The 21,349-nt window shown below is 38.6% G+C and overlaps 1 protein-coding gene across 6 annotated transcripts in view; it reads left to right on the top strand.

Annotated features, from left to right (window-relative positions):
* Nucleotides 1-21,349, top strand: part of MAP3K5 (mitogen-activated protein kinase kinase kinase 5) — a 243,106-nt gene that overhangs the window by 71,670 nt on the left and 150,087 nt on the right. For all 6 annotated transcript variants that reach the window (XM_032159847.2, XM_058435587.1, XM_058435586.1 and 3 more), the window contains 2 exons: nucleotides 1,649-1,788; nucleotides 17,940-17,963. In XM_032159847.2, the coding sequence (XP_032015738.1) occupies nucleotides 1,649-1,788; nucleotides 17,940-17,963 (164 nt within the window). The remainder of the gene's footprint in view (nucleotides 1-1,648; nucleotides 1,789-17,939; nucleotides 17,964-21,349) is intronic.

Below are 21,349 nucleotides of genomic sequence, written 5' to 3'. Positions count from 1 at the left end.
GCTCTGTTTTCATAATAGTTTTGCATCTTGACACCTTACTAAATTGTATTATTACTTCTAATAGCTATTCAACTAAGTCTGTTGGGGTATTTGGTTGACATCCACAACATCTGCAAATAGAGATAATTATCTATTTTATTTTCTAGAATTATATCTTCTTACTTTCTAGAAATCTTATTGCAGTGGCTGGGATTTTCAGAAAGCCATTATATAGTAAGTAGTGGGAATAGTTGACAGCCTTTATTTCTGATTTTCATGGGAATACCTAAATGCACAAAGTTGGAAGTTGTTATGAAATGTGTATTATTCTCTATGTTAAGGAAATGCCCTTATATTTTTAATTTGCAGTTATTTTTTAATTTAAAATTTTTATTCTTCTTAGAGCTAGGGGTCTTGCTGTGTTGCCTAGGCTGGCCTCAAACTCCTGGCCTCAGGTGATACTCTCAACTCAGCCTCCTGAGTAGCTGAGATTACAGGTGCGTGCCACTATGCCCAGCTCAGCAATTATTTTTAATGAGAAATGGATTGAGAATTTTAATTAATGCACTTGGAGCATATTCGAGATGCTGATGAGTTTTTTCCATTGAGCTATCCTTGCATTCCGCAAATAAATTTTAAACTCACTATTTAGGTCTTATAACACTTGGTACATTTTGTTAGTTTTTCTTTCATATTTTTGTTTATAGCCATAAAGGAGTTTTAGACTAATCCAAATTTCATTTTTGTGACATTGTCAAATTTTGATATCAAATTTCTACTACCTTGTTACTGGTCATCTTTAAGCCTTGGATGGATTTGCGTCTGTGGTTATATTACCCTTCATTATATTTTCTATACCTTTTTTCTCTCTTTTGTTCTTGATTATACTTACCAGGGACTTACTAGATATCAACTATTTAACTCTAAAACCCAGTTCTGGATTAATTAATAAGCTTACCTATTTATTTTTTTAAAATCTCATTTTGTGTGTGTTACTGCTATTTTTTAATGAATCTGCTTTTTTTTTTTAAATTTCCTTATTTGGAACCTTAGTTAATGTGTTTTAGTGTTGAAATTTATGAGAGAGCATTAGCCCCTGCTTCCCACCATTGCAAATTCTCCTCGGTTTCCAGTAATCACATGATCTCCTTCTTCTTTAAAAAAATGCAGGTTTGGGCCAGGCATGGTGGCTCACACCTGTAATCCCAGCATTTTGGAAAGCCGAGACAGGAGGATTATTTGAGGCCAGGAGTTTGAGTTCAACCTGGGAAACATAGGAAGACCCTGTCTCTAAAAAAATTTTTTTAATTAGCTGGGCATGATGCCGCATGCCTGTAGTCCCAGTTACTAGGGGGACTGAGGTAGGAGGATCATTTGAGCCTAGGAGTTCAAGGCTGCAGTCAGCCATGATTATGCCACTGCACTCCAGTCTGGGTGACAGAGCAAGACCTTGTCTCTTAAAAACAGAAAAAGGAGGTTTGTTCCATTTTATAAAACCACTTCCAGGTAGAGCTGCAAATTCAAAATTCAGTAATAAATGAAGAGAGAAAATCCCTGTCATTTCCTTATTTCCTCTTTTGAATACTAAGTAAGATAATTCAAACCAAAATGTGCTGATTGGGCATTATTTGGGTGTCATCCTTTGGGGGACTTTGTTTTCTGTTTGCAGATATTGCAGTGGTGGAGATGAGCGATGCCTTCCGGCAGCCGTCCTTGTTTTACCACCTTGGGGTGAGAGAAAGTTTCAGCATGGCCAACAACATCATCCTCTACTGTGATACTAACTCGGACTCTCTGCAGTCACTGAAGGTACCTCCCTTGTTTACTGAATGTTTCATTTTAGCATCAGCATTTCAGGGATACTGGTTTGTCATCCAAACATTTTAAGTAGCTTTTATTTGTGAAAGACGTTTATATGTGTGGTTAGTATGCACCAATTACTAGTCAAGTTGGGAGGTTTATCTAGAATTCAGTGTAGAAATTTGATGACACGAGTAGGAAAAAAGTTCACATTGAGTTCTGAGTTTCAGTTATGGTTGTAGCAGAGGAGACTGTGTTAATAGGAAGTCATTAGCACAGATGTGGAGAAGGGAGATTGCATAAAGTATGGTCAAGCCTTCATGCTTTGTCACTTTGGGGAGCTTCATGGTGCCCACCGGTCTCCCAACTAAAAGTACACTTCCTACTTGAAAGTGCTCTGAGAAATTCTCTCGGAGTATACCAAAATAGTTTCCATCCTCTTTCACTAGGGTATGATTTAAACTAAGGTGGGAGAAAAGGAAGAGAAAGTCACTATGTTTGTCTACAAAATTCAACCTGTCTCAATGTCATTCTCTCCCGTAATGGGAACTTACCGCTGTAAAGGCATTTCCTCCATCCAAAGAAGTTTGCCTAAAATGCTTTTTGCAAGGCCAAGTGATTTTACACTGTGTGATTCTTTGAAAAGCATCCCACAGTTCAGTGAATCGCATGCTGAGCTTGCCATCATCCATTTCCTTTGTGAAACTTCCAGCTAGCTTCATGTGGCTTTTTCTCAGCTCTGTCTTCCAGTTCTCAAATCTGAGCCAACCTTAGGACATTGAGCTCTAGAATCCTGAACCATATTACTAATGACTTAGCAATTGTTGTATGAGTATCTCTAACCCATATTTCATGCAAAAAAGTCAGTAGTATTTTGCATTCTGAGTATTTAAAGCATGTGTGGCTTTCTTTGAGAAATCTGCAGAACTTCATTGAGCAAACATACCTACTACATGCCAGGCATTGTGCTGTTGATTGACAGGTATATCCCTTTCCAGAATACTCTGAAACAGTTCTAAGAGATTTGCTCCTACTTGTCCTGTTTTTTTATCCTACAGCAATCCTTTACCTGGAGCAATCCTTAAGCCCCTCCTTAATTTTCCTCCAGATTTACCCCTTTAGTTAGTACATCATAAAATGTTGAAACTCATTTTTAATTAGACATTTTGATTTGCTGCTATTTGCAACCCATATTAGCATTTGATGAAGGAATTAGATTATTTTATTTAGCTCTTTTCATTTTTCTTTGGGTTAAGTTTATGTATGTATTTATTTAGACAGGATCTCGCTCTGTCACCCAGGCTGGAATGCAGTGCTGTGATCACAGCTCACTGCAGCCATGACCTCCTGCGTTCAAGTGATCCTCCCTCCTCAGCCTCCTGAGTAGCTGGGACTACAGATGCATGCTACCTCACCGAGCTAATTTTTCTCTTTTTTGTAGAGATGGGGTTTTGCCATGTTGCCCAGGCTGGTCTTGAACTCCTGGGTTCAAGTGATTCTCCCACCTTGGCCTCCCAAAGGGTTGAGATTATAGGTGTGAGCCGCCACACCTACGTCACCTAGATAGATTAAGTTTATTTAAGCAGGCACTATTATGTTGGAGATTTTTTACTCTCTACATTTTTTTGCTCTTGCTCCTACTAGTATCTGGTGATTTAATTTTGTGCCCATTCTTTCCTAGGGAAGTATTTTTAAATGAAATAAAGTTACATTTGAGAGAAAGAGATAAAGCTAATCTTATCACACATATGTCTGGGACAAATAAACTGGCTTACTGTTTTAAGCTAGCCTTTGTTTAGGAGTGTTATTGGCATTTGATTGAAGTAGTTCCTTAAAAAGGCTAATGATGTCTAAACTGTGCTCATTTATCTTGTACATATTATCTGCTTCTTACTGAGTACTTACTATATAGTAGGTACCAAGTGCTTTATCTGCATACATTTTCAGATTCTTAAAGGAGAGGCTGGGTGTGGTAATCCCAGCACTTTGCAGAGCTGAGGAGTTGGATCACTTGAGGCCAGGAGTTCAAGACCAGCCTGGCCAACGTGGTGAAACATTGTCTCTACTAAATACAAAAATTAGCCAGGTGTGGCAGCACATGCCTGTAATCCCAGCTACTTGGGAGGCATGAGAATCTCTTGAACCCAGGAGGCAGAGGTTGCAGTAAGCTGAGATCACACCACTGCACTCCAGTCTGGGCGACACAGCAAGACCTTGTCTCAAAAAAATCACAAAACAAAGAATAATAATAATAATAATTCTTAAAAGAGCTCTGTAAGATGTATTTTCTATTAGCATTTTTTTAGTATCGCAAACCGAAGCTCAAAGAAATTCAGTCATTTGCCTAAGGTGATATAGCTAGGAAAATTTGGGATTAGGACTGCCTGACTCCAAAGCCTGTTGCCCTTGACCGCTAAGCATTATTGTTAGTTACTTCTAGTTAAAATTATGTCATATATTCCTGATGAGTGTGTTCATTTAGAAAAGCCTATCAGCTATGCCTCCTGAGTTTTCCTAGGTAACATCCGTCTTTTTTTCTTTTCCCTTCCCCCTTCTATTAACTTAAACTTTTGCTGTTTTCTTATTTAGACTATTCCTAGCCTGGTAGGTCATGTGTCTGGTTGCAGAGGACAGAAATATCTGGGATAGGAAGCATATTTGGCAGTCTAGCAATTTCCTCTGAGTCCTGAAAGTTCCTCAGGTCCTACGCTACCGAAAAGAGTTGGGGTGTGTATGTATTTTTAGTTTTATTCATTTCTGGGCAATTGGTTAAAGATGTAACCCTTATTCCTGCCATTGACCAACAGATAGGAAAACTGCAATGAAAGAAGCAGAACAAGAGATATTTAAAATAATATATCATGTAAGGATTAGCCAAGTGAAATAAAAACAAAGCATCTCTCTGTTTTCACAGGGCAAAGACAGTTTTAGAATGCTATTCTTGTCATATGTTTAGTTTCACTTAGGTTGATTCTTTGGCCATCTAGAAAGTACAGCTGCACAAGTTTTATTTTAATCTGCTGGTCTTCGTTGAAGACTGCAGTTTCTCTTAGGTGGCAAATTCTCAGGAAGAAATCGTAGAAAAAAAAATTTTTTTTTTTTTTTAATTTAAGCTCCTGGAAAAGTAATGGGAGTTATAAAAGTACTTTAAAAATCTATGTCTCAAGTATCATTTGAAAGGATATTTAGAATCTAGTCATAGCATTTAATTGTAATAAGATTTATATCCATTGCTTTAAATCACAAGTACTATTTTATTGTACTAAGAATGAAAAATTTTAGTATTTTCTTTCAAGAAAAGATGATCATTACACTTTGAGAGAAGGAAGTTTTTTTCTTTTTTTTTTTTTTTAATGCAATGGAGCAATCTTGGCTCACTGCAACCTCTGCCTCCAGAGTAGCTGGGATTATAGGCATGTGCCACCATGCCTGGCTAATTTTTATATTTCTGGTAGAGATGGGGTTTCACCGTGTTGGCTAGGCTGGTCTCAAACTCCTGACCTCAAGTAATCTGCCCACCTCAGCCCCTGAAAGTGCTGGGATCACAGGCGTTAGCCACTGCACCCAGCCAATTCTTTAACATTGTAACAACACTTTTATTTTTTACAATTTTCTTTAAATAAATCTCATGAGAATTTCTCACGTGCCTACTAATGTTTATTGAGAGAATATCTATGCCAATATTACATTGGTTTAAAATAAGAAATGCTAGTAACAATTATTTTCTGATTTATTTCATGCATTATGAAATGATCATACTTCCACTTGGGGTCTCTCAGTAAGTGGTGAGTAAGTCTGGACACTCCTGGTCAATGAGCTGTGGTGCAGATGCATTAAACACCTCTGATGACTTAGGAGAAATGAACCTGTTTTGTGTAGAGTGAGGAAGTTGTTTTAATAAACCATCTCTTATCACTTGAAATTCCTTTATAACACCAGCTCTCAGCTTATCTTCTTGTGATCCTTTCCTCCACTCCCTTCCTCAGCTCCTTCTCTATGTTCTGGGCCACTCCCCACTCACTTTAAACAATGCTACCTATAAAACAAAGCAAAACAAAACGATGAAACATGACTGCACATGCCAGATAGTCGAGAATTAAAAGCTCTTATACTACAGATGGCCAGATTGCGGAGAGTGGCAAACCTACACACTGCTGGTGGGAGAGATACTACCTCTGAAGCGCAATTTGGGAATATTTAATAATATCAAACGAGCATATAACCAAGACTTAGTCATTCCAACCCTAAATGTATACTGTAAAAAAAGTCTCTTACATGCATAAGGAGATATAATCAAGAATGTTCATGTTAACATGTTTATAATAGCTCCTCCTCCCAAGGAAATGGAGAATTAATAGATACCTTCAGCTGTAATCTTTTTTTTTTTTGAGACGCTGTTGCTCTGTCACCCGGGCTGGAGTGCAGTGGTGCTATCTCGGCTGACTACAACCTCCACCTCCTGGGTTCAAGCAATTCTCCTGCCTCAGCCTCCCTCGTAGCTGGGATGACAGGCTCCCACCACCATGCCCAGCTGATTTTTGTATTTTAGTAGAGACAGGGTTTCACCATGTTGGCCAGGCTGATCTCAAACTCCTGATCTCAAGCAATCCACCCACCTTGGCCTCTCAAAGTGCTGGGATTACAGGTGTGAACCACCATGCCCAGACAGCTCTAATCATTTAATGGAATATTATAGAGCACTTAAAACAAATCAACTAGTGCTTTAGACATCAATATCAATATATCTCAAAGCAACAGTGTTGGGGTAAAAAAATTACTTGTATACAATATCATACCATCTATATAAAATATCATCATGTGCAAGATGATGCTTTTATACACACTTGTGTTATAAAAGGATAGACATGCATGGGAATTATAAACAATATTCGGAATAGTTACCTCTTAGGGGATAGGAATGGAATAAAATTTGGAAGGGAAGATGAGAGTCTTCAACTATATCTGTAATGTTATAGTTCTAAATCTAGGTAGTAGATCATGAGTGCTAATTTTTATACTCTTTATATACTTGAAGTATTTAATAATTAACCATTTTTTAAAAAAAGAATAGGTTGCTATATTCTTTTATTTTTTGTATCCATCAGGATAACGTATATGCATTTTGGACACTGGAATCCCCAAATGTTTTTACTGTCTTTTTTCTGTGTTCTGGCTGCGGTTAGAAAGCTTCAGATATTTGGATATTTCCTTTCTGCACTCAAACAGACTTTATTCTCATTTTATCCATTACAGAAGTAATGTTTCTTGATAGATTGGTAGGCACATCAGTTAGTGGTGATGCAGTTTGTGTTGAAGCATAATGATTATGTTAGATTATTTCTTGTTCAAAAAATTTAGTTGTATTCTTTAACCATTGGCTGAAAAGTTACTTTACGGATGGGATTTTCATTAATAGACTATTCTCTGTAGCAACCTGTCTACATGCTTACTCCTTCACTATCTCACTGAATAGAGAACACACATATGTGATGCTTGAAACCCTTACTTTGCCTCAGTGCATCTATTATTTTCTAGATTGGGATCTGGCTAGCATGAAATCTTATGTGCACAAACGAAAATTTGTAACACCTCACTAAATTAGCCCTTAAAAATCAGCAAATTTTAATAATACGGCAGCTCCCAAAAACATTAAAAATAAAATTACCACATGATCCAGCAATTCCACTTCTGGATATATACCCAAAAGAATTGAAAGCGGGATCTTGAAGAGGTATTTATATACCTATGTTCGTAGCCAAAAGGTGGAAGCAACCCACATGTTTATCAACAAATCATTGGCTAAACAACATGTGGTATATACATATAATGGAATGTTGTTCAATCTTAAAAAGGAAGGAAATTTTGACACATGGTACAATATAAATGAATGTTGAAAACTACTGCTCATTCAAGCAGTTCTGTGATACCTAGACCCATGATCTTTTATCTGCAGGCACTGAGGGACCCAATCTCCTTTAGAACTTAAACACGGAGTCTTGTCTTTCTGGCACTCATTCATATCCGTTTGAAGCAAATGGTTATAGTTTTGAAAATAGCAGTGATGCCCATGTGTAAATTTTAATGATTATACCAGTTCATAAATTGGCGAGGACATCTGATAATTTGTTACAAATACCTCACACTTAAATTGAATTTTTACCTGTATTTGGAGAATCTACTCGGATTCCAGAGTGTTCTTAAACCCATAAAAATATTTATCTCTTTTTTTGTTTTTACAAACAAAAAACAGTACTTCCTTTTGTTAAAGTTTTGCCTCCTTTATCAAAGTAGATAAGGTGAATTTGGTTTAATTTACCTTTAATTTAATTGTGCATGGAATTAAAATTTTTTATTTTTCAAAGATTTAGGATTCTTTTAGTTTAACAAAGAATTTTTGCTGGATTCTTTTCAGCATTTTAAAAATTATCAACTTGTTAATGGTACAAAGTACACACTCAGTAAATGTTTTTTAAAAACATCCTTGGAAAATATGATCCTATAAAGTGGTCTCACAATTTGTGAACCGGAAACATTGGCCTTACCCCTTTTTAATAGTGCTGCCTCTGGACATCTCTGAAAGTCTCTAGCTTACTTTATAACCAGCTGTTGATTTAAAAACCCTGGGACTCTGTACTCTTCCTGGTTCAACATTGCCATCCCGTACACTTCTTTTCATTTGGTAGAAACAATCTTGTTCCTTTATTTTATTTATTCAGAAATGATCTAACTTTCATCTAAGCTATAATCATTCCATCTCAAATTGGGGAAAGAAAGAGGTAATTTGTGGGGAGGAGCAAATAAGCAATTCATGTACTGCTTTATGAAGGTTTTCTCTGAAGATCTTGAATTGACAAGCTGGATGAATGATTTATTTAGCAGGAGTTGACTTCCCAATTGTAGAATCCCTGAGGTTATTGAAAGGACTCAAGACTGGAGAATTCAGCTTTCTTGGATGTCAATTAGCAATAGTATACCTTCTAAGAAATTATGTGTAGACTGGATAAAATATGCCCTTGCTTTCTCCTTCCTGATACCTCTTTAACCACCCTCACCCCTTGCCCACTGTTTTGAATCTCTTATTACCATTTTGTCTAAGAGGCGATGCACAATGCCATTATATGACTGTGGGCACCAGCTATTTTCCTCACTTGTAGTGACTCTGGTCATAGGCCTATGATTTTGAATACCCTTAAAGAGCAAGAAGGACTACCTCTGCACACAGAGGAAGGAGTGGGGCAAGCCTTGCTGAATTATCTTTCTTTTCATTTATTCTAAATAAATGACTCTTTCTGTGGAAGTTGATCTTTTTGGCATTGTAACCCATCACCCTCTTTGGGCCTTTTTAGAATATATCTTTGAAACTATTACTGAAATATGTGTGTGTATTAGTTCATTTTCACACTGCTGATAAAGACATACCTGAGACTGTGTAATTTTTAAAGAAAAAGAGGTTTAATGGACTCACAGTTCTATGTGGCTGGGGAGGCCTCACAATCATGGCAGAAGGTGAAAGCCACGTCTTACATGGCAGCAGACAAGATAGAATGAGAGCCAAGTGGAAGGGGAAACCCCTTATAAAATCATCAGACCTTGTGAGACTTATTCACTACCACAAGAACAGTATGGGGGAACCACTCCCGTAATTCAGTTATCTCCCACCAGGTCCCTCCCACAACATGTGGGAATCATGGGAGCTACAATTCGAGATGAGATTTGGGTGGGGACACAGCCAAACCATATCAGTGTGGAAAGTATGATTTACTGTAGAAAACTTCATTATACCTCCAACTTTAACAATACGGTTTAAAAAAAGTAATACATGCACTTGAATAATATGGCCCAATTAGGTGTTGCTGAAAGAAACAGCTGGTTAAAAAGAAGAAGTTAATTATCATAGCAACACAGTATAAAGTGAAGTTTGTGTTAAGAAGCTCTGTTAGGCTGGGCACAGTGGCTCATGCCTGTAATCCCAGCACTTTGGGAGGCTGAGGCAGGTGGATCACCTAAGCCCAGGAGTTCAAGACCAGCCTGGTCAGCATAGTGAGACCCAGTTTCTACAAAAATTACAAAAATTAGCTGGTCATGGTGGTGCGTGCCTGTAGTCCCAGCTACTTGGGAGGCTGAGGTAGGAGAATTGCCTGAGCCTGGGGAGGTTGAGGTTGCAGTGAGCTGAGATCACGTCACTGCACTCCGGCCTGGGTGATAGAGTGACAGAAAAAAAAAAAAGCTCTATTAAATGCTTTATGTATAAAATGTCATTCATCAGCATTCCAGCCAGTTTAGAGACAGATATCTACTTACGGCAGAGTTCTTCCACCAAGATATACTTATTTAAATATGAAAATAATAGGGAAAGAAGAGAGGCTAGAATTCCTTTTAGGATTACTTTCCAGCTTTGGTATAATTTAACCTGATTTTTGGTACAGGTTGTTTTAATTCATAGGTGTTCATATTCAAGAGAAGGATGTGTTCTTAGCCCCTGTCATGAATAATATAGGTGTAAAAGGTCTCTAGACCTGGCATTGCAGGAATTGAGTTGGAGTTGTTTGCTTTGGTTTATTAATACCTCCTCCTATAAATGGCATTAAAGTACTGCAAGTAGTTTCATTAACTTACTCCATTGGGCCTTTACATAGAACCCAATGAGACAGATAAGTTAGATATTATTTGGATTGGAGAGATGGAAGGTATTCATTTTCTTTCTTTCTTTCTTTCTTTTTTTCTTTCTTTCTTTCTTTCTTTCTTTCTTTTCTTTTCTTTTCTTTTCTTTCTTTCTTTCTTTTAGAAGGTCTGACTTTGTCACCCAGCCTGGGGTGCAGTGGTGCCATTTTGGCTCAGTGCAACCTCCACCTCCCAGGTTCAATCACTCCTCCCATCTCGACCTCCTGAGTAGCTGGGTGTATAGGCATGTGCTGCTACACCTGGCTAATTTTTGTATTTTTTTGTGGAGATAGGGTTTTGCCATGTTTCCCAGGCTGGTCTCAAACTCTTGGGCTCCAGTGATCTGCCTGCCTCTGTCTCCCAAAGTGCTGTGATTACAGGCATGAGCCAACGTTCCTGGCCAGAATATATTTTCTTTACAGAAGAGAAATGAGACGTGTGACAGCTTGTTTGGGGAACACACACAGCTAGTGTCAGGGCAAGGATAAGCCCCATATTCTTTGACTTGTCATCTGGTACTTTTCTCTCACAGTCTGTCCACAGATTTCATATGTTCTGCAAAAAGATGATTTTCTAGGTTTTTTTTTTAAGATTATTGAGATTTTTTTCTTTTAAAGCTTGAGCTTTTATGTAGGCATAACATGTAAACACAAAAGTACTTTGTTTCCTATCTATCTTTAAAGACTCTGTGTCACGGCTCTATGACACTTGTGTTGGATTACTCTCCCCAAGTCTGCTCAGCTTGTTTTAGCAGTGTGCAGAAAGGGTAAAGGGGGTGTTTCTCCTTCTCAGCAAGGCCTAGAAGGCCCAGACAGCCCATCTGATAGTTCCTTATTTTGCTTTTTTGACACATTGAAGTGAGTTAAGAAGATGGAGCTGAGGAGTATAGGGATTATTCTTCTTTTCCCCAACTTTAATGGAAAACTTGCCAAGTTCCACTAGGACAGAAAGATGGTTCAGAATGGAAGACCCAGAAAGTCACCAGCCAGGGCCAGGTTCTTTCCCTGGGCAAGAACTCCAAGCCTGCTCCTTTCTCTTCTTTCAGGAAGCTGAAATCCTGGTTCCTATTTCTGCTTCTCCCACCCCAAATCTGATTTGACTTGGCCACCCCATGCCTGCTTTTCCCACTTCTTCCCCTGGCTGCAGTTACCTAAATTTTAGGCACAAAAACTTTCTAGTGGTGGAAATACTCCATTTAGTCATCCCTGAGATGTCCCAGAGAGCTATCGAAAGTTAGTCATTGCCTTCAAATGAGCCCTGGACTAGACTTTTTTTGTCTTGCTTCCCTTAGTTGGTTATCGACCAACACCAGAAAATCAGGAAAAAAGTTTTTTTGAATGTTTCTGGTATAGCCGGGGCTACGCTGACCAAAAGGCCCCTTAAGACCTCAGACAAGTAGGAGTTGTAGTGGGGTAATGCATCTTCAGAAATGTGCCCCTGGTAAGGAACTGGAGTTTATGTTGATTTTATCTTCTTATTCATAGGTACTTGAGATGAAAATTTCCATGAGCTGTTGTGAAATAGAGCAGTTATGTCTTAAATTTATTCCCTTGCCTTCCCACCCCTCTTTAGTGGATTTAATACAAATTAAGCATTCTCTGCTCTAAATACCTTTCAAGGTCTTATTTGTTATTTATTTGGATTGAGTTAAATGCACAAACAGTACTTTTGCTCCATTAAAGTTGATGCCTCCTTTAAGGTTACATGACAAACTGTGAATAAACTCTGTCTTCTTCAGGAGAACAGGATTTGTAGCCCTTTAGCTTCTACAAAGCATAAGCAATAGCTAACAAGAATTCAGAAGTTACACGAATGATTTTTCTTTCTCTTTTTAAGAGATGGGACTCTCGTCACCCAGGCTGGAGTGCAGTGGTGCAATCATAGCTCACTGTGGCCTCGAACTCCTGGCCTCAAGCAACCCTCCTGGCTCTGCCTCTTGAGTAGCTGGGATTACAGGTGCACACCATCATCTGGCTCAGGAATGATTTTAATAGAGTTTTGTAATTTGCAGGCACAATCTGCAAGCATAATCTGAAATGCATGCATTATAAGGTATGCATAATCTGAAATGAAGATGGAGGAGACATGTAAGAGGGTTATTATTCCAGTGAGCAATTCATAAGGAATACATAGCATATTGGCACTAAGCCAGTAGCGGCCATTTGCTTTTCTATAGAGCCTTCTGCTCACTGAGTACTCACCACTGCTCCCTTCCCTGCCACTTCCATTTCTGTGCCTGGTGCATCAAAAACAGAGTCAAGGGTAGCATATCTTGTATGCTAGGGGAGCATGAGGGCATCTCTCCTTCTAGCAGCACAAGGACAAGACTGACTATGAGAGCCCTTTAGGCAAAAGCAAATGATGAACACAGCGCTGGAAGAGACTAGCAATCACTTAGTCAACTCTCTTAGTGTCACATTAGAGAGAAGTGAAATGGCTAGCTGGGAGCAGAGCCATATCTTACACATATCTACCCCTAATTCATAGTCCAATGTTTTATACATTCATTAATTTATTCATTCATGCTTTTGTAGTACCTGCTATATGTCATGACATTTGCTAGACAGTCAGGATACAAATATGAATAAAATACATGTTCTTTGCACCCCAGGAAGTCATGATGTAGGGTGAGAGAATCATAGGAACAAAAATGTGCAATGTAGAAAATGAAGTGCTATCGAGGAGCTCTGTATGAGGATTAATGACAACACAGATAAAGACATAATCTACTTCTGTTGGGGGTGTCACAGAACACAGTGAAGGCCAGCTTCACACAGGACAGGTTTCTTATACATTGCACAGAGGATGCTGCACAGAGAGGACGGAGAGGGGAAGAGAGAAGGATATTCTATCAAGTGAGAGCCATATTTGCAAGCGTATGGTTTGCTACTCTGGAGAGATGCTCCATAAATCAAGTTTGAAAAATTCTGCATACCGTGTTCCTGGCTTTGTGATTATCCAACATTTTTCAACTTCCTTGTTCATGAGCCATTTCTGTGTGTGTGCAATAGTAACTATTTGAAACACCTGCAGGAAAAGCCACTTTCAACCTTCCTCTACAATGCCACTCATCTGTCCCTTGATTTCCATTCCTGGGGCACCCCCATTGACTAAGCACTTATTATGATGTCTCTGGACTTTTTCAGTAGCCACCTAAATGCTTTTCCCCATCAAATACTAAGTACTGGCCAGGCATGGTGGCTCACATCTGTAATCCTAGCGCTTTGGGAGGCTGAGGCAGGCGGATTGCTTGAGCCCAGGAGTTAGAAACCAGCCTGGGAAACGTGGTGAAACCCCATCTCTACTAAAAATACAAAAATTAGCCAGGCGTGGTGGCACACACCTGTGGTCCCAGCTACTTGGGAGGCTGAGGTGGGAGGATTGCTGGAGCCTGGGAAGTTGAGGCTGCAGTGAGCCGTGATCACGCCACTGCACTCCAGCCTGGGTAACAGAGTGAGATCCTGTCTCAAAAAATTAAAAAAATAATAATTAATACTAAGTACCGTCATCAAATTAGTCTGTGTAAAACTTTAACAAGGTTTACCTTTTATTTATTTGTCCAAGGTAATACATTCACTTGCTACAAACATTTAAAAGTACAAAATGATATACAGTGAAAATTTATTATTTTACCTTTATCCTCTAGTCAGCCAACTGACTCCATTGGCAACCACTGTTATTAGTTTCTTATACATCCTTCCAGAGAGATTTTATGAATTTACAAATTAGAATTTCATTTTTCTCTCTTTTATATATAAATAGGAGCATAGGATAAAAAACTGTTCTCTACTTTGCTTTTTTTACTTAGCAGATCTGGGAGATACTTCTCTATCACTTCACTGTTTGTTTGGTTCTTCATTGTTTGGGTGTAATGTATTCCAGTGTATGGAGGTACTAGTGTTTATTCAACTAGTTTTTAAATGATGGCCATTTATGTTGTTCTCAGCCTTTACTGTTACAAACGGTGCCCCAATATGTGCTGATACTTCTTTGAACATATCACTCACCTTAAAAAACACGTTGACTGCCAGGTGCTCACAGAGCAGAGTACTTGATTGTAGCATTCAAAGCCTTCTTCAATAAGGCTCCAAATAGCTTTCTAATCTTACTTTTTGTATGTGTCAGAATGAACTTTCTGCTTTAGCCAAATGACTACGTTCAAGGATTTTTTCCCCCCCAAGTACCTCTTTAATTCACTCTTCCATAGGTCCCCAAATGAGCTGTCTTCTTTAGCTCCCTGTGATAACATTTATTGTTCCTCAAATGGGCCTTTGCTTTACCTAGCTCTCCGGCCTGGATCCCCACCTTCGGGCTTTGCGTTTGGAGGTCGTGTCTGTCCTTCACAGCTCAGCTTGAGTTCCACCTTCTCTCCTGAGCTTCCTAGGCTTTCTCAATCTACAGGAACATCTTTCTCTGATAAAGCATAGCCCTTGCTGTCTGTGTCATTCTTTTTACTTTTAGCAAGTGTGCGTATACACACATTTCCATCCAGACTTACATAAATATTAAATGTGTACATGTCCTTTTTTTTTATCAGCAAGATTGTGAGGTATTGAAGAATATCTTTTAGTGATTGTTTTTTTGTTTGTTTGTTTTTGTGAGTCAGGATCTTGCTCTGTTGCCCAAGCTGGAGTGCAGTGGCACAGTCATAGCTCACTGCAGCCTCGATCTTCAGGGCTCAAGTGATCCTCCTGCCTCAGCCTCCCAAGTAGCTTGGTCTATAGATGTGAGGTGTGTGCCACTACACCCAGCTAATTTTTAAATGTTTTCTAGAGACGGAGTCTCATCATGTTGCCTAGGCTGGCCTCAAACTCCTAGTCTCAAGTGATCTTCTGGCCTCAGCCTCCCAAAGCACTGAGATTTACAGGCATGAGCCACGGCACCAGGCATTTTTAGTATTTTGCATACATCTTCATGGCCCTCAGAACTACCCAGTGCAATTCTTTCCTCTGTCAGTTTTTGTTTTCTCATCTGCTATCCTTAAACATTTAAAAATCTTACATGCTCTTTTGCATGAAAGCCCTCGTTGGTTCTTCTTTGCCCCATGTGGATTCAGCATCCTGGTCCTGGGCTGAAGATGATGGCCACTCAACCAGGCCTCGCCTGGCCACGCTCTTCCCTCCCAGATCTGGATCCTTGCCTCAGCCAGATGGACTCGCCCTTGAGGCTCCACAAATGCCTTACTATTTCTGTTTCCATGGCAACATTCATGCCATCCTTTCCAATATGCTGTTCCCTTTTCCCTTTTCTAAATCATGATTCCCCAACCTCAGTGAAGCCTTGATACAACAGGCTTTTCTAGATCGTCTCTCCAGTGTCTGTAGTTATGGTGAGGTATAGGAATAACAATACTGATAATTAGCTTATATTGAGAGCTTTTATGTGTCAGGCACTGTATAGCTATATTATTTGTATGATCTCACTCATTCTTCACAACCTAGAAGATAGGCACACTGCCCACACTGTGTACTTATCCCATTCTTTTTTTTTTTTTTTTGAGGAGTCTCACTCTATCAAAAAGTACTCCACCCAGGTTGGAGTGCAGTGGCGTGATCTTGGCTCACTGCAGCCTCCGCCTCTCAGATTCAAGGGATTCTTCTGCCTCAGCCTCCTGAGTAGCTGGGATTACAGTCATGCAGTCATGTGCCACCATGCCTAGCTAATTTTTGTATTTTTAGTAGAGATGGGGTTTCACCATGTTGGCCAGGCTGGTCTCGAGCTCGTGACCTCAGGTGATCCACCTGCCTCCGCCTCCCAAAGTGCTGGGATTACAGGCATGAGCCACTGCACCCGGCCACTTATCCCATTATATTTCATAATGAAAAACACACAAATTATGACTATATTTTGTCAGATGTCTTGATTATCTGTGTGTGGATTTGCCGGTGGCCAGTACCCTTTATTTCTAGCTGCTCAGGATGTAACACACTGTTTTTTCCCCTCCCGGAGTGTGAGAGACATTGTATTCAGGGAAAGCAAACTCGTTTTAACCTCCTCCCAAAGAGATGGTGGCTGATCAAGTAATCTGCAGAAATTATTGTTAGGTTATTCAGTTTGGGGATTTTACATATTTGTGCTGGTTTTTTGTTTTGTTTTTTATTTTTTTAATTTTATTTTAAACACAAAATAATATAATTTATTTACAAAAGATTTTTGATTTTGTTAATCTCTTTGTATTAAAATATAAGTGAGTCAAACACAGCTTTAAAGTTTGTAATTGTCTTCTCAAGAAAAAAAAGACACCCACAATCCTCATTGACATTAGTTAGTTAATACCCTCAATAAGAGCGTATCATATTATTATTATCCCCTGGTGTAAATGAGGACAGGCACTCTTACAGTCTTTTTAATTGATTGTTTTACATTATAACCAGGACAACCATAACTATATAAATCTCATCACCAATTTTTTGTGGCTCAAATAATTTTAGTTGACTGATTTTTCACATTGAAGAAGTGTTACTGGTTACATCAAACAAATTATCAAGAGCTAGCATTTAAAAAAAGTACCAATCAAAATTTTAAAGTGGAGCTCCATTCTTGTGAGATTTCAAGAGTTTCTGTGTCAGTCTTTGTGTAATGCATGAAGAATTTGAATTCCTTAGTATTCATGCCTGAATGGGGGAATATATAAGAAAGTCATGATTTATATTTATTGTAATAAAAAGTTCAGCTTTTATCAGTTCAGTACCCTTTAGATGGGTCGGACTGAATCAAATCTCTCATTTTTTAAACTTATTTTTTAAATTTTACCTTTTTAAAAAAATTTTCTTATTATTATACTTTAAGTTTTAGGGTACATGTGCACAATGTGCAGGTTTGTTACGTATGTATACATGTGCCATGTTGGTGTGCTGCACCCATTAACTCGTCATTTAGCGTTAGGTATATCTCCTAATGCTATCCCTCCCCCCTCCCCCCATCCCACAACAGTCCCTGGAGTGTGATGTTCCCCTTCCTGTGTTTTGTTTTTTAAACCGCGGACAATACTTTTGTATTCTCCTGTCTCCTCCACAGATTTGTAAACTTTCTGGGCCGAGCATGGTGGCTCATACCTGTAATCCCAGCATTTTGGGAGGCCAGAGTGGGAAAATTGCTTGAGGCCAGGAGTTTGAGACCAACCTGAGCAACATAGTGAGATCTTGTCTCTACAAAAACAATTATTAAAATTAGCTGGATGTGGTGGCATGCACCTGTAGGCCTGTAGTCCTAGCTACTTGGGAGGCTGAGGTGGGAGGATCACTTGAGCCCAGGAGCTTGTGGCTGTTATGATTGTGCCATTGTACTCCAGCCTGGGCAACAGAGGCAGACCCTTTCTCTGAAATAAGTAGATAGATAGATAGAAAACTTTTCAGATGCAGGAACTGAATCTACACTTCCTAAAATTTCTAATTGCTAATATCATTTTTAATACAAATTTTCCCACATAGTTCAATAAATGTTGTTGAATTATTCAGTTTTGTATTAACTTGTGGTATATTTTTTTTCTTGTTTTTCAGGAAATCATTTGCCAGAAGAATACTGTGAGTACTTTATTTAACCTTCCAGAGTTTTAAAAATATTTTCTTTTCCATTAACTAATCTTTGGTATTTTTAAAATCTCCACAAATTGTTAATTTCTATCTCTGTTATTCCTCTTTAGATTTTCTGATGTATCAATATAAATATGGTTATCTAAGTACTTCATTGTAGTGAAACCTTATTTTTCATAATGAGAGATGGCACTGATACCTCTCTTTTTCTGCATATAATTATGTTTTGGAAGAAAATGTTTCATAGTATATTCAGGCCAGGTGTGATGGCTCACGCCTGTAATCCCAGCATTTTGGGAGGCAGAGGCAGGCAGATCACCTGAGGTCAGGAGTTCAAGAACAGTCTGGCCATCATGGTGAAACCCCATCTCTACTAAAAATACAAAAATTAGCCAGGCGTGGTGGCGTGCTCCTGTAATCCCAGTTACTCAGGAGGCTGAGGCAGGAGAATCGCTTGAACCTGGGAGGCGGAGGTTGCAATGAGCCAAGATCATACCACAGCATTCCAGTCTGGGTGACAGAGTGAGACTACGTCTCAAAAAATAAATAAATAAAAAGAAAATCTTTTATAGTGTATTCAATGTTGTGGAATTATGAGTGGCACTGAAGCAGCCTATATCCACACAGAGATACACACACATATGTGTATATGTATATGTGTCTGTAGTATGTTTCCATGGCAGCATTCATGCCATCCTTTCCAATATGCTGTTCCCTTTTCCCTTTTCTAAATCATGATTCCCCAACCTCAGTGAAGCCTTGATATGACAGGCTTTTCAAGATCATCTCTCCAGTGTCTGTAATCATGGTAAGGTATAGGAATAACAATACTGGTAGCTAGCTTATATTGAGAGCTAGCTAGCTCAATATAATATAATTACATATACACTGATATATAGATATCTTCATCTATCTTCTACTTGAAGAGATTGATTTAAGTTCCTAAGTATTGTATTCTGCCTCTGAGACCACACTACAGAATTCCTACCCTCCACACAGAATTAAACAAATGTGAAAACATGAAAAAAGTAAATTTTAAACTTTAAAAATGCTGCGTGAAGAAGAATTATAATATAAAGTGGAAACAGCCTTGTTAGGCCAATGGTTGTGGCCAATGGTTGTACATTTATTTCAGAAAGTAAGCCAGTATTTAAAAACCTTAAAGAATGTACCTCTGCAACTCGGAGTGAAGAGAATATACAATATATTATAAAAGCCTGCACAAGATTTGATTTAAGACGACAAAATTAACAATACAATTAGTAATTTCTCCTTAAATGAGAAATTTTAAGTCTTTTTTTATAGTAGTGATTATACAACTCTGAAGTAATTTTGAAACTTATGCTTAAGATTTAACCAGGGCAGAGGCATATTTCAGCATAAATAATGTTGCCATTATAAACTCTTATCCTTCCTATCTCAACAGGAAATGAGCAATTATTGCTTCATGCTTCAATGCACTGTTTTTAAATACTGTTTAATTTGTTAAAGGTGTGAAACTGTTTAATTTATCTCATACTTTTTTTAAACAAATATTGATTGGACATGTACTGCACGCCAGGCTTTGGGCTTGGTGCCTCAGGATTCTCACAGGGGAGGCTGGAAGTGGAAACAAGCACATGTGTAACTGTTGTGTAGAAAGTCTAATTGGTAGAAAATCAGCGAACAAAGAAGCAGACAAATTAGAAAATGAACGTAAGGTGATGTGCTAAAGAGAGGGTAGCCATTATGTCAGTGTCCTTCAGAGAAGGTAGCACTCCCTGAGACGGGAATGGCAGAAAGAAGTCCTTCCTGCCTAGCCCAGCTTGGACTTGTGAAGAAGCAGGCTGATAAAAGAACCAAATATTGTACATTTTGAAGAAGTTGCCCGCTGACTTGAGAGAGAGGTGTTGCATTTCAGGTGCTGAATGTCTTTATAAAAAGTTGAATATTTCGAGCATCTGTATCAATACATTTTAATGCTGAGAGCTTTTCCTTCCAGAAGCTCATTTCATTTTCAACACACACTTCTGTTTATCTTTATGTAGTTTCTAAAAATTGAAAACCAGAATTGGAGGTTTTTTAAAAAAAAAAACAAAACAAAACGGTGAAAATAATTAATTAGGGGCCAGGGCAGTGGCTCATGCCTGTAATCCCAGCGGGAGGCTGAGGCAGGAGGATCATTTGAGGCCAGGAGTTTGAGACCAGTCTGGCCAACATGGTGAAACCCTGTCTCTACTAAAAATACAACAATTAGCCAAGTGTGGTGGTGCATGCCTGTAATCCCAGTTACTTGGGAGGCTGAGGCACGAGAATCACTTGCACCCAGGAGGCAGAGGCTGCAGTGAGCCGAGATCATGTTACTGTGCTCCAGCCTAGGCAACAGAGCGAGATTCTGTCTTAAAAACAACAACAACAACAACAAAATGAATTAGAATAAGACTAGATTTTGAGCTGTGGGATTTTATAGCATGTGTTGTTATTTTATGACCATGCCTCAGTGTTTTGAAATTTAAGGAAACAAGGTCTTTGAAGCAAGTTTAAATATTTTAGAATGAGTACTTTATTAATAAAAGGCAATTGTTCCACTTAAGTGTCTGTTCTTGATCACATAGGGGTTGTTTTTATTTACTTTGGATTATCAGCTATTTCAAACTATGGGTCTGGTGGCAATCTGCACACAGAAAATACAGAAATAACATTTCTAAGTTACATGTGAGCCAACTTGGGAAATAAATGTTCCCATGCTATTAGTTTTCATTATTTTGCAAAAGTGCTTTTCTGGGCAGTTGTATCTTTTTGAAAAACACAACTTTTCCTCCACTGCATACTCACTGAGCTGTCTCTTAGCTCAGGCCCAGTTGTATCCATGTGGCTTCTGCAGCTTATCACCCCCCTTTTTTCCTGACATTGGCAATGGGAAATCGAAAAAAAAATAAAATAAAAGATTGCCTTAGAAACACAAGAAAGAAACTCCAAAGAATGCACTGAAGCCTAGAACTTGGGAAAACCCTTAGCATGCTTAGGTTTGTTTCAGGAACTGCTTTTCTCTGCTGTTAGCGTACTCATTATTACCCCTTTACCTCTCCTCTGCCTAACACACACCCAGACATCTGATAGTCATTCTCTCCCAGAATTAGTTTTACACAGGTGCAGTATTCCCCATTGCCCCGTATTTCAATAATAATGTCTGATAAACTAATATAGGTAGTATCAAGGTTTCTGAGGATACATAATTTTATCCAGCAGCTAAAACTCTGATACCACTTTTCTGCTTTATTGGCTTTTTGGCTCTTTGTTCTCATTTTGTGACTTGGAGGATTCAGATAATTTTCGTTTGTAATTTTGAGTTACGGTGCTTATCTACAATAGTGTTTAATTCTGTTGTTCTTTTAGAA

This window comes from Hylobates moloch, unplaced genomic scaffold, assembly GCF_009828535.3.
Source record: "Hylobates moloch isolate HMO894 unplaced genomic scaffold, HMol_V3 SCAFFOLD_2, whole genome shotgun sequence".
Taxonomy (NCBI): Eukaryota; Metazoa; Chordata; class Mammalia; order Primates; family Hylobatidae; genus Hylobates; species Hylobates moloch.
Note: the sequence above shows the minus strand (reverse complement) of the source record. Positions and strands in the feature narration are given on the sequence as shown.